A 13457-nucleotide genomic window follows, 5' to 3' on the forward strand; every position below is an offset into this window, starting at 1 on the left:
TCCGGCCAAAAATAAAAATATTACTAAACCACAGCTGAAATACAAAGCTGGTATAATATGAATTTGCGACAGAACATAGCGAGGTATACGACAAGCCGGCACATGCTGGCTTTTTGCGGAATTCATGAATGGGCACTGTATGTTCTTGAGTCATGGAGCTTCGGTAGCCTGGGTGCTGTCCTCCAGAGTTATCACCGGCTCTGTGTTGTCTCTAACTACCATGGACTACCCAGGTCTAGAGCCAGGCCAGAACCTCGGAGGACGTGTTTTTTTTTAGAACAGGCAAAAATCAATGCGCCCGGGGATGTCATCCATGAAATTGAGGTGGTGTGTCCTAACAAATGAAAACAAACTTTATCATATTTCACGGTATTTACACAATATATAGCCGTGGCACTGGCAGTGCATGTTTTAGACACATTTTTGTATGATTTTCCCCCTCTGCCCCACAGTGAGTGCAGTAGAAGAGGGTGAACACATGGTGCGTGGAGCGCTGGACAAGTTTGACGACCCTCTACATGCACAGTCCACTTCTACAGCAGGTAAGGCTACATTGTACTGGCTCCCACTTTTTTTTTTGTCTTACAAGTCATTCTGTTTAAGTCTACATAATAAGGCAGAAGGTAACGTTAAATGGTCATATTTGTATATTTAAGGATAAAGTCCCATCTATTGTTTAGAAATGTTTTAGAAAGATATCTGCAATGTGCTTGAATGAAATGTTGACCAAACATTCAAAGAAAGCCATGAAAAACCCCGGTTCTGCACAGTACATTTTTCCGATGTGCTCCTACATGTACCATTCCAAAAAAAGTGGAGGGTCTAATTCAACCTAATGTGACCTGAAAATGTGTACAATTTATTCCATGGGCTTTATGAAGGTTCCTGCCATAATTTTTGTGTGTATGTTTCTCAGAATACCTGATCAGCCGAGCTCAGAGCTTACTTGGATCTCTGGACAGTCTGGGGAGGAACTACAACAGCTTTACACAGAACAAGAAAGGTACGGAGGACACTTCAATTCTATACAGGGCTGTCTCCTAATCACCAGAAAATTTTGATCCCTGCAGTAGTGTTCTAGCCAGCGTACCCCGTTTTTTTGCCATTTGACGGAATTTTACAGCTGATGATAGTCATTAAAGCATCATCTTTAAAGCATCATCTTTCACGGTCAAAAATCAGCATCTAAGATATTAATAGCTTGGTTAAATTAACCATGGTCTTTCAGCAAAATTTTTCCCTCAAAATGCATTTCAGAGGGTCGAGATTTCAAAATTTCCTGGGGGAAAAATGCCCCAGACCCTAGGATTTCTGCGGCTTTGGAGCTCTACAATGATATTAATGTGAATTCAAAGAATATTAAGGTCACAGACAAAATTTTTGGCTAGCTTTAATACTGGAGCATGTACATAAATTTTGTACACAATGTCATATTTTTCTAGTTGTATGAAATAATAACTAGAAGTCATTCCTGTAAAACCATTGCGAGTGGTCGTTGTTAGGAACTAAGATATGCCTGCCTTTGTCACAGTGACCCCTGACCTGGTGAGAACTGTGACTCAGTTTGGCCACCTAGCAGCTGACACCATACTGCAGGGCAAGGCTGCCTCCCACATGGCTCCTCTGGAACAGGGAGAAGGTAAGACTGGATTACTCTTCTCAGCTACGAAAATTGTCGTTTGCAAAAGATAATGATTTTGATTGGGCAAGAAATGCAGATAAAAAACTGGATTTTCAAAGTCAATTTTCTGGGTATTATTTTAATAGCAAGTTAAATCAACTCTATACTAATTTGTGAGGCAAAAATGCAACGTGGCTGATGGAAAAATGTTGTTTGTTTCATATCATTAGTTGTTGTTTATTGGTGGTCACAAAAAAAATTATGGGAATCCTCATGCAGCTTATGTTGGGGCTATTTCAAATGCTTCAAAGTATGAAATAATTACTAATTCAAAATATTCGAAGAACAGTAGGTATTATCTGACAGACTTCCCCATATCAATATTATATTTTTATTTTGCTGCTCTAAAGTTAGCACCATACTCATGTTCTTTGTTTTCTGAAAACCAAATTTTATTCACAATCCCTTCTGTACTAATATCATTACCGCTATCATATGCCACCACTTTGAATTGATTTTATTTGATTTATCAAAATTGCTGCTGTTACAGTGCAATACACGTGGGACACAGGCAGCTGTTGCTGGTGTTGTGTCCCACACATGGAAACAAATACTGGACAGACAATATCATTTTCACTTGAGTTTAGTTTGGAAAGTCGTGTAAAGTGCATTTCCCAAAGGCACAAGATCAGTGGCATGTCAGGACTTGAACCCGGGACCTCTTGGTTCCGAGTTGAGCATGCTGCTGTTGTGCCACACGACCCGATAGTGAACATATTTTATTCCTTGAAATTTTGCCATGAAGATAAAGGAAAGACTTGTTCCTTCACAGATCTTGCTGAGAAGTGTAAGGGTACCGGGGAGAAAAGTCTGGTGCTGCTCGGGTCACTACGCCAACAAGGGTCAGCTGAGGTCACCGGTCAACAAGTTCAAGATGTGAAGGCTTCAATTCAAGATATCATCACTTGTGCTCAGGTATGTAATGACAATGACAATGAACTTTATTGCATATTCACGCCCTACATGGGCCAAATGCACTAAGCTATATTATTAGTCACTGACAGTTAAGGCCCGGTCACACTGGCCGAACTTTGCTGGAGCGTTCCTGTAACAGTAGGGACGGGGGCCGAATTTCGACAATGCTCGTCACCGCTCCGGCACCTCTATACCAACGCCAAACCAAAGTTTATTGCCGACATGGATCGCTGCTTCAACGCCCGACAACGTTCCAGCAACCCCGTGTCCGCTCGTAAAACGCTTGCAACCGCTCCAGCGAAGTTTGTGCAACGTTTAATCACCGCCCGGGCAACGCTGGCGAAGCAGCGGTGGTCCAGCGTTCAAGATTTCTGCATTGGCCTAGCGGACCGAAGCGTCCACGAACTTGCATCTAGCGATGCCAAACTTTGACTTGGCGTTGGTGGGGCTAGGGTGAACTTTGCCGGGGCGGAAAATTGCCCCCTCCTCACCGCTCGCAATATTTTGTGCAGCTCAAAACTTTCGGAGTGGTAGGAGGGCCCCTCCAGAAACATCAGCGGTGGCCGGGCGTACACGGCGTTGCTTTAACGGGGGCCAACGTCTGTTTAACGGTGGTGAGCGGTTTCCAGCGGTGCTGAATTTTATTCACCGTTCAAGGAACGCTACAGCAAAGTTCGCCCAGTGTGACCGGGGCTTAAGATAACTTGCCGTGTTGCCGGGTACAAGTATAGAAAAAACAAGACTTAGTGTACATTTCTGTGCTATGTCTCTATCTACAGGATCTTCTACAGGATCTCTTCTCTCTTTTTGAAACATGCACATTGTGTATGAACAAATTTGCATAGATTTTATTTACGTCATAGTGCTTGGATGTCATAATATGTTTAAACAATAGCTCCAAATGTTACAATAGGAGCCATGAAGTCAACACAAAAGGTTGGGTTGATATTTAAACTGTGAATTTTGAACTTTTAATCAAACCACTGCATTGATAGCTGGAAAGACTGTAACAACAGTTACTATTATAATAGGAACAAAAGGACTTACTTCAACTTTTTGGGGCAAAATATGAGTATATATATATATTTGAGTTGATTTAGAACTTGAATCTTTTTTTTTTTTTGCAAATCAGAAACAAATGAAGAAGTGAATCCGAGAACCAACAAATTAAATTGGTTTGTCCTAATATAATACTTGACTTACTTGACTTATGACTTATGTCGAGTCCTGGTGTCCCTGGCCTCGAGACAAAATGGCTGACCAACACTCCCTATCTTCCATCACTTGACCCAAGTATATATTAAGATTCTGTAATTTCCCAGGACCTGATCCCTAAGATAGCAGACATTAAGAGTGAGCTGGGAGACCTGGTGGAGACAGAGATGTCTGAGACGTCAGAGGCAGTGGACAAGGCTGCAGCTAAGATCGAGGAGATGCTGAACAAGTCTCGACAGGGCAGCTCAGGGGTCAGGCTGGAGGTGAACGAGAAGTAAGTCATTAAGAGAGGCCCTGTTAAATTTTATATAGTGTTTATTATTAATATTAAGCCCCTGTCACACAAAGCAGAAAATGCCGGGCCTACCAAACACTGCTGAAAATGTCCCAAAGTGTCTTTTTAGTTGTCCAGGCCAAAATTTAGTGGTCAGTGGCCATCGGACCACCAGTTTAAACCCTAAATGTCTGAATGTGTGACAGGGGCTTTAATGACATGTGATGTGCATAAAAAGTATTTAGTCATTCATTCCTGAAATCTACACTTTTTTTAATGTCTTTTTTCTGTCCTACATTGTATTCTGTTCTGTTCTATCTCCTTTTTAGCTTCTAAATGTCTCCCTGACTTTACTACACAAATACAGCCCACTGTTACTTATAATTTTGTTAAATTCAAATATTTCATTGCATACAGATTTCATCATTCTGAACATTTCTTGTGCAACATACAATGTACATGCACATGTATAGTGTGTGTAATTGTAGTAAACTATATATTATTAATAACTTCAGGTTTCTGCAGGCTTTATTGTTGTGTATAATTGGCTTTTTGTTTGATGCCAATATGGTATTTGCATGTTAAATTTCAGACACAACACCAAACAATCATTTACATTGACTGTACATCGTGCAAAATGCCAAAATGAAAGAAAATGCAACATATATCTATCTATCTATCTATATATATATATATATATATATGTGTGTGTGAAAAAAATATCTGTGGGCTGTACTATTTTCTTTATACATCTATCTTGCCATAACTTGTTCTGTTTCCTGCCCTGTTTCCTTCTGTTCTGTTGTCTATGTAGCACCCATCTCTCCCCACACCAGTCTTTAGTAAGGGTCACATCTACCCAGTGAGTAGTGCTGACTTTACAGCAAACACCAGATTTGGAATGAAGTGTCTAACCTACATGTATTAATCAATTTGTCAACTGAGTCAACTCTCAACAACAAAGTTGCCTTGTTAGTTATGGAATTTGTTCAACCCTTTTCAATATGCAATAACAGTTGCAAAGTTGTATCTGCTTGTTTTTTTATACTAAGTCTGCTAAAAGATAATTATTATAGCATGAATTGATAGTCAACATTGCATCCTGTGTGTTGCATAATAATTATTAGCATGTCTCCATGCAGAACGTACATGACTTTAAAATTGTACATGTATCACACTGACTGTGCATATACTAATGTTGCATCTGCATAGACACAGATACATGTACATGGGGATAAAACAGAAATACTATTATAATAGTATTTCTGTTTTATCCCCATGTACATGTATCTGTGTCTATGCAGATGCAACATTAGTATATGCACAGTCAGTGTGATACATGTACAATTTTAAAGTCATGTACGTTCTGCATGGAGACATGCTAATAATTGTTCTTAAAATTATGGATTGTTTTTTGCCTTGTCAGCTGAGTCACATTTAGTACATATCAGATTCATTTGGTAAATTTTTGTTTTAGTTCATTGGTATAATTTTGTGTAAATGTAAATCTAATTTCTGACACACAGAATATCAGTATCTGGACCTGAAATCTTATGTTGTTTCTATGTTTTTGTAGAATCCTGGACTCCTGTACAGAGCTGATGAAAGCCATCAAACAGCTCATCATCAAGTCTAAGGACCTACAGAATGACATAGTGGCACAGGGCAGGGTGAGTCCACTACTCCTACCTCTGAACAGTGTCAGTGTTACGTTCTAGGCATGCCTCCGTCTATCCGTCATTTGATGGATTTTTTGGGGGGGCTTTCTAGTCAAAAACTTTTAATTCATCTATGGACAAAATTCAGTGTAAGAAGATGTACGTCTTACAAATAGAAAATAGCAGCATCAGTACCTTGAAATTTTAACTAGCCCTCCATTTTCAGGGTTGGACAAGTTTTCAAAAATCCACTGTCTTGCCCTACATTTCCACTTGCCCGAACCAACTTTTCACTTGCCCAAAATATACATTTTAATTTTTTTCACTGCATTTTACTACCGCCAAGGAAATTATCTTATTTTGGAGTTTATAATGTTGGATTCTTTATTTATCGGATTAAGGATGGTGGTTTGACTTGCTCCAAACACCGTAGCGGTTATACTTTGCATCCAAAAAATTTACTTGCCCAATCGGGTAAATCTACATTGTAGGGGCACATACACTTTCCCGAACAGTACTTTTACTTGCCCTGCATGGGCAAGTGGGCAATTGGACTTGTCCAACCCTGATTTTTAATCCAATTATTGAATGCATGAATAAGTGAAGCAAAATACCATAATTGCATGTTGTAATGTTGAACTAGTGTGTACTACAAGAACTGGGGAGACTGGCCTACAATTATTGCCACACTAACTGACTAAGCAACTAATTTTACATTTTCCATAAATCTACAACCATCAGACAAGGTTGTGGGACAGCCTGGGACAGCTGTTTGAGGTACTGAGTGCACAGTACGGTAGTCACACTAGACAGCACAAAGTTGGCTGTGCACAGCTGTACAGAGGACAGCACTGTTCTGTAGTTTGTAGTCAAAAATGCTGACAGAATGGACAGGAATAGGAGGTATTACATTGAGACGTAATAAATGCATGATAGTTTTAATGTGCAGACTCAGTAACATGTAACACCAAGCATGGCTTTTCAGCTATTAATGAATGCAATGCTTGCCACACTGGCATGGCTACAGAAAACAAATCCACCAACTGGTCTTTTCACCATGAATTCTACTTAAAATTAGTGCCCAGGAGTTTTACATGTAACCAACATACACCCTACAGGGTACAGCTACAGCCCAGGAGTTTTACATGTAACCTACATTTTGTACATACACCCTACAGGGTACAGCTACAGCCCAGGAGTTTTACATGTAGCCTACATACACCCTACAGGGTACAGCTACAGCCCAGGAGTTTTACATGTTACCTACATACACCCTACAGGGTACAGCTACAGCCCAGGAGTTTTACAACCGAAACCCTCGCTGGACAGAGGGACTGGTGTCTGCAGCCAAGACTGTCGGCTGGGGTGCAACTGTGCTCACGTCAGTATCAACTTTGTTTGAACTAGGTCCTAATATATACTGTAACATAGAGAACATTTACAGTGTTTTTTTCACCAATCACATTCAATATGTTTAATGCACTAGTAGATTAAAGTGCCTAATATGAAAAGGCCATTGGACACTAGACATGATAGAGGCATTTCTGAACAAAGACAAGACATAAAGACATGAAGACGTTTACTGAAAAATGACATTAATTTGCTAACTGGAAAATGTATATCCATTCTGTCTTCACATGTCAGGTATAGCAACTCCCCTATAAATTGTAGGAGACAAATTATTTTCACAGTAGAATACAATAATTAGTAGGATTGACTTACTTTAAAATTACATTTGTACCAGAGTAGTGAGTAGTAATGGTACATTCAAAAACTGACCAGACAGTTGACTTTGATGAATCCAGTTTTACTGCCCTGATATTGATGTAGGTGCCTTTGAATTGGTTATAAATTGTACCAACAAATAATGTGGCTTTCTTCCCAACCAAAAATGTGTCAATCATTGCTTGCTGCCATGACTCCTCAGGGATGCAGCAGACAAGGTGATCCAGGGAACAGGCAAGTTTGAGGAGCTGGTCGTCTGTTCTCATGAGATAGCTGCAAGCTCTGCACAACTGGTAGCAGCATCAAAGGTACGACTGTGTAATATACACTTTACAGGGCCAAGACATTTCCTGTATCCATAGCACAGGGCCTTTTCACATCCTGTATCCATAGCACAGGGCCTTGTCACATCCTCTATTCAATTCAGAATAATGGTAAAGTACTGGACCTTGACATAGTCCTGTATCCTTTGTCTACTGAGTCTACTAGGCACTTTTCATATGCTGGATCAATGTGTAGGGTAGTTAATGATGTAACGAGCACAAATCCACCAGTGCTAAGAAAAGTGGCAAAAATGAAGATTCTGAAGTATACCTGTCATGTACATGTAACTTGACAAGTAAATGTCCATCATTCTGTTGTGATACTGATAATTGTCACCAACAGTAATAATTTAATTATCATAACCATGGTAAATGAGTTTTTCCAGGGGTGGCATTTTGTGGTAAAGGTTGGAAAGAAAGTTCTCACAGTGTTTTAAGATTAAAACAGAACTACATGTACATGTAGAGCAGAAAAATATGATTTCATGGTTGAGAGGCACCCCAAAAATAAATATTTCAAGATTTACAATACATTAAACTTGTATTTTGCAGGTCAAAGCTGAGAAGAACAGTGCCACACTGAAGGAGCTGCGGGCAGCTTCCAAGGGTGTGGCCAACGCCACGGCCAACGTTGTAGCAACAACCAAGTCTGGTCAGGCTCAGATTGAGGAGAGTGGTATGTAGTAAATGAAGACTTTATGATTCTATAATTCTTAAGTTCCTTACTTTAGACTAAGGGCTAGTAATGCAAATTTGAATTGAGTCTCAATTATTGTGGGAGTTGGAAGATTGTCAGTAGTATACGGTGCAAGACACAACTCTTCTACTTCAGGAGAAAAAGAGAATTCAGGTCTTTGTGAGGAATTTGTGAAGCAACATTGGACTTACCCAAATTTTTGACTGAGTGTACAACTCCAGTCTTTGTTGAGGAATAAAAATCCATTTCTGTAACATCACTTAATTAATGACACACATGACTCAGTGAACAGTGGATCATGGGTTGAAGAAAGTCTGTGGCGCCCCCCGTCTTTATTGAGGAATGGCTGCAATTCCCTGATGAGATGTTTTTTTTTTACATTATTTTGTACCTTTTGCAAATCTAGTCTAGCTCCGTGTCCAAGATTTTTACTCTGACCATTGCTCTGTCCAATGTAAATCAATGAGACTGAATGTTCGTGCAATTCTGTGTATTTTTAAACTTCCAAAGTTGTTAAGCTACTATTATAGTAGACCTTTTGTGTTCTTGGAGCCTACTTTGAGTGATCTTCATGAGGAATCATTAACATAACTTTGATATTATTTAGTGCTACTATTTTTTATTATATCATAATATTATGAAATTAATTTAAAAATTTGATTATATAATTTTATAAGGCCACACCAATTAAATTTCTTGGTTAACGGATTCGCCCGCTTCATTTTTTTCTGATTTGCAAATAAAAATAAAAATTCAAAATAAACTGCAAAATGTTCATATTTTTCCCTGAACAGTTTAAAACAGTCATTTGCACCCTAGTTGTTACAGTTATTCCATCTTTCAATGCAATGGTATCATTAAAAGTTCAAAATTCATTGTTTAAATTTTGAACCAGCCTGGTATGTGGACTTCATGGCTCCTATCATGCCATTTTGGGCCATAATACGATGCCTAGGCCTGTTTTTATTTTTATTTTTTTATCGCCCGTCCGCTCCATTATTTTTGTAGAAAAATCCGTTAACCAAGAAGTTAAATTGGTGTGGCCTAAGTGTCTTTTGTATTTATACGTTATTTTATTTGTGTATTGTTTTCCAACATTGATGTGAAAAATGTGGCAAATTGTACATAGTTCAGGGGGATGCACTTCTGCTCCCTCCTGCTGTACATTTGTGAAGGAATGAGCAAATAAACATTGATAATTTTGCATTTTCCTTGTCAGACACCATGGACTTCTCTGCCATGTCCCTGACGACCATCAAGCGACTGGAGATGGACTCCCAGGTCCACGTGCTGGAGTTAGAGAGCTCGCTCACCAAGGAGAGACAGAAACTCTCCGACCTGCGCAAGAAACACTACCAGCTGGCTGGGGTGAGCGAGGGGTGGGACGAGGAGGTAAGGAATAAGGAATCATCATGAAAGTTCATCTGTGCAATATCTCAATGGACCTATACCATTATTACGTCACAGTTTGTTTACCTGTTCTAAAGATTCTAGAATGGTCAGTTAAAGAATAAAGATCATTTCAAAGTTTTCAAAGTAAGGTATGTCTGATTTTTGCTGCATCTAGTTGTGTTGACACAGCATTATTATTGCCGCATGGGTGATTTAGTTGTGACATTAGACAAAAGTAGTACTGTATTAAAAGCCTTATATTAGGCTAACGCCACACAAACACACACCGCGCTACGCACCCCTGTACAATATAAACGTTGATTGACCGGCATTCATTGTGGTAAACAAACTGTGATGTTATACACATACAGGTCCATTGGTAGAGTGCTTGCTTTGTAACCGGGAGGTCGTGAGTTCAAACCCTGGCCAGGTCATACCAAAGACTTTAAAAATGGTACACACTTCTTTCTCTGCTTAGCACTCAGCACATATGAGAAAGAGTGTGGGAAGGTCAAACACACAGCACTACCAGTGGACTAGCCCCCTGCTGTAGTGCCCTGCACAACTGTGTGTCGTCCAAGGGCTACGGAAATGGAGATGGGCACCACCCATATGATCTGCATAGAATGGAATGGGACCTTTTTTTCATCTGTGTTGGTAGTTACATGTTTAAAGTTAAAACTTTTGATCCAACACATAAAGTTCTCTCACCTAGAGCTTTCGACCAGTGACTCTGGTCTTTCCTCTGTAGACTGACCCAGTGAAGCTTGTCACATGGCCTCACTGGGTCAGTCTACAGAGGAAGACCAGAGTCACTGGTCGAAAGCTCTAACATCCAATCCAATTTCAGGGCAACAAAACAGAAATATTCTGGATTTTTGATATTGATGATTACTGTCATGTCTAAGCACGTTTTTAGCATCATTTAATGCTTGAAGCATTTAGAATAGCCAAAAAAACAAGCTACGTTATGGGGCCCCTTTATTTTTCGGTGCCACCAATATATAGCTACATTTTGTACATGTAGAATCACTGTGGCCTACAATATGAAACAAACAGTCAGGTTTTCTATCAACGACATTGCATTTTTGCCTCACAGACATCAGTATGCTCTAGGATACAGATGTAGATCTAGAGTTGATTCAACCCAAAGAAATGCCCAGAAAATTGACATAAGTTTTGAAAATCCAGTTTTACTGCCCTGAAAATGCATTGGGTGACTTTAATTTCACAGGGATATTTTTTTTCAGGTTCATATTTAATTTTCTAAATACAATCCTGTATGGACCAGGCATTTCTTCTCTTTCCTCCTATTGTTCTGCTACTGCCTGTTCTGTGCTCTGTTAAGTTTGAATCTGCTATTCAGCATATTTGAAATGTTTTATGCTTTAGCTGTAGCCTAGAGCTTCCAGTCTATGCTTTTGTGCACTTGACTTACAAGTGTAGCTCCAAATGTTGTACTTCAAGCCCCCCCTGTCACACATACCAAATATGGCCACCCAAACACTGCTGAACTCGCCCGACCAATAATGGTTAGGAGTAGGTCAGGAGCAAGGTCTGCTGTGGTTGGTTGCTGTTTTGTCAGTTCTGCTAGTTGACTGTTTGTTGATTCAAACATTTGGGTGTGGACAGGAGATTTGGCCATGTTCGGCTGGTGTTCGGCAGTACTACAGGAGTAGTACATGTAGGTCAGTTGTGATGGGGGCATGTTCTGGGGTCAAATTTGACTCAAATTTAACTCATACGATTTCCTAAATTTGGTCAGACTGCTTCCAAACTTCAGCTATCCTGGATTAGCAGGTGATTTCGGGGAAAACTCTGAATGTGTGACAGGGGCTTTGATAGTACTGCTACTGTAACAGTTGCACTCAATTATTATAATTAATAATGCTTTTGATTTGTTGTTTGCTGATATCATATCACACTTCTGCTGTAAGATGACAGTTGCATTCTCCTCTTTCCTTGTCTCTGTGTGTTGGAAACAAAACCAGGACATTCTGAATTGTGATGTCAAGAGACAGGATACACGTCAGGTACTCATGCCACTTTCTTATGCCTTCTTCTTGTCTTTTGATCTGACCAAATTCTATGCCCTGCTGTTCCTATACTGTACCTACTGTACACCATTTGCCGTACTATCATTTTATTCCTCATGCCATATCCTGCTGTTCCCTGCATATGTGCTGTTATTCCTTATGTACAATGTAGTGTCTAACACTATACAGTCATGTACATTAGAAAATTAACCCATTGTTCTCTTACTATATGTACAGTAACACCCTGGTTTGTACAATACAGAATCTGAATAAACTTCTCTTCCAACATGTTTTACATGTAATAAAATTGTATAGTCATTTTTATTAATATTTTTTTAATATTTTTAAATATTTTTTGTAAATAAATAAATATTTCAGAGAAATTAAAAATTCTGAGGCAATGCTAAAATAGCTGTGGTATGGATTAGTTATGAAATTTTACATTGAAAAAATTGAATTTAAATAATTTTGATTCTATAAAAGTCTATGAGCTGTGTATACATGTATCAGCAAGTGGTTATTCTTTCTATTTGTGGCCAAAACATATCCATTGACAGATTTTTAAGTTATCATAATCATTAGAACTGACGAGAATCTGTGGATGGCTCTGTATTATTTTTTTTATTTTTTTTTATTTTGGTATGTGGGAACCATACTTACAGTCTTGTGTTTCTGAGGTGTTGAAAGAACACCTTTCTTGTACTCAGTCTGGTAAACTTACATTGTTTAGTAGTTGGAATGAGTTTTGATGAGTGTACATGTACAATGTATGACATTGTGTTAATGTTAACTCCAGGAGGATGCTGACTAGAGGTACCAGTCCATGTTGTTGCTCTGCTGCCCAAGCCTGCTGGTCTGAGGTCCAGCCTCCGGAGAAAAAAACGGATGTCTTTTCAGAACATTGTGTATGATAGTCATTTACATCTACTGTAGTACATGTACAGTAGATCCCAGCAAGTCTGCCATCTGAATTTTCTCCACCTAGACTCATTCGTACCCAGAAAACTCTACCTAGACTGAGGCTGACATCTGTCCATGGTTTGTCTGTACATGCATCAACCCAGCACGTCAGCAGAACATCTTTAATGAAGCAAGTTTAAACTGTAATTTCCAACACAACAAATTGGACTCACCCAAATTTTCGACTGTACAACTCCATTCTTTGTCAAGGAATGAGCAATCCACCGCTTCCGTGACGTCACGCAGATAACACCCGTGACTCTGTGAGCAGTGGATCATAGGTTGCAGAAAGTCTGTGGCGCCCCCAGTCTCTGATGATTTCTACCAACACAGATGAAGCAGAATATCTTGTTTAAGGTCGTATTCATGTATTCAAAGGATGGCATCCCGTCTACAGTTTTGTTAGAAAGGATATTGTCTGCAACGGGAAAAATTCTGAGACAACGTTGACCAAACATCCAACAAAAACTGTGCAGACACAGTTACCGTACATTCTGCCAAAGAACATGACTGTTTAGTTGTAATTGTGCAAACCCAAAGCTCTGTCCAAGCTTTGTGGAAACCCCTTGAGAGCCTAACCC

General features: G+C 39.4%; 1 protein-coding gene across 1 annotated transcript; it reads left to right on the top strand.

Moving 5' to 3' along the window:
• Positions 1 to 448: 448 nt before the first annotated feature.
• On the top strand, positions 449 to 12727 carry LOC109474513 (huntingtin-interacting protein 1-like). The gene is made up of 11 exons (XM_019774852.1): positions 449 to 542; positions 917 to 1003; positions 1532 to 1639; positions 2454 to 2596; positions 3919 to 4085; positions 5662 to 5755; positions 7024 to 7124; positions 7671 to 7776; positions 8344 to 8467; positions 9708 to 9880; positions 12713 to 12727. Exons 1-11 carry the CDS (start codon positions 479 to 481, stop codon positions 12725 to 12727), a joined length of 1182 nt encoding a protein of 393 aa, XP_019630411.1. The 5' UTR covers positions 449 to 478.
• The last annotated feature ends 730 nt before the right edge of the window (positions 12728 to 13457 follow it).

The sequence above is a fragment of the Branchiostoma belcheri genome, unplaced genomic scaffold (assembly GCF_001625305.1).
Source record: "Branchiostoma belcheri isolate BF01 breed outbred unplaced genomic scaffold, Haploidv18h27 scaffold1, whole genome shotgun sequence".
Classification (NCBI taxonomy): Eukaryota; Metazoa; Chordata; class Leptocardii; order Amphioxiformes; family Branchiostomatidae; genus Branchiostoma; species Branchiostoma belcheri.

Excerpts from the sequence above, each read along its gene's own strand:
- LOC109474513 (XM_019774852.1), top strand. The coding sequence starts at position 479 with ATGGTGCGTGGAGCGCTGGACAAGTTTGACGACCCTCTACATGCACAG. Across the intron at positions 543-916 it reads ACAGTCCACTTCTACAGCAG|AATACCTGATCAGCCGAGCT; the intron begins GTAAGGCTACAT and ends TATGTTTCTCAG. Across the intron at positions 8,468-9,707 it reads GGCTCAGATTGAGGAGAGTG|ACACCATGGACTTCTCTGCC; the intron begins GTATGTAGTAAA and ends TTTCCTTGTCAG.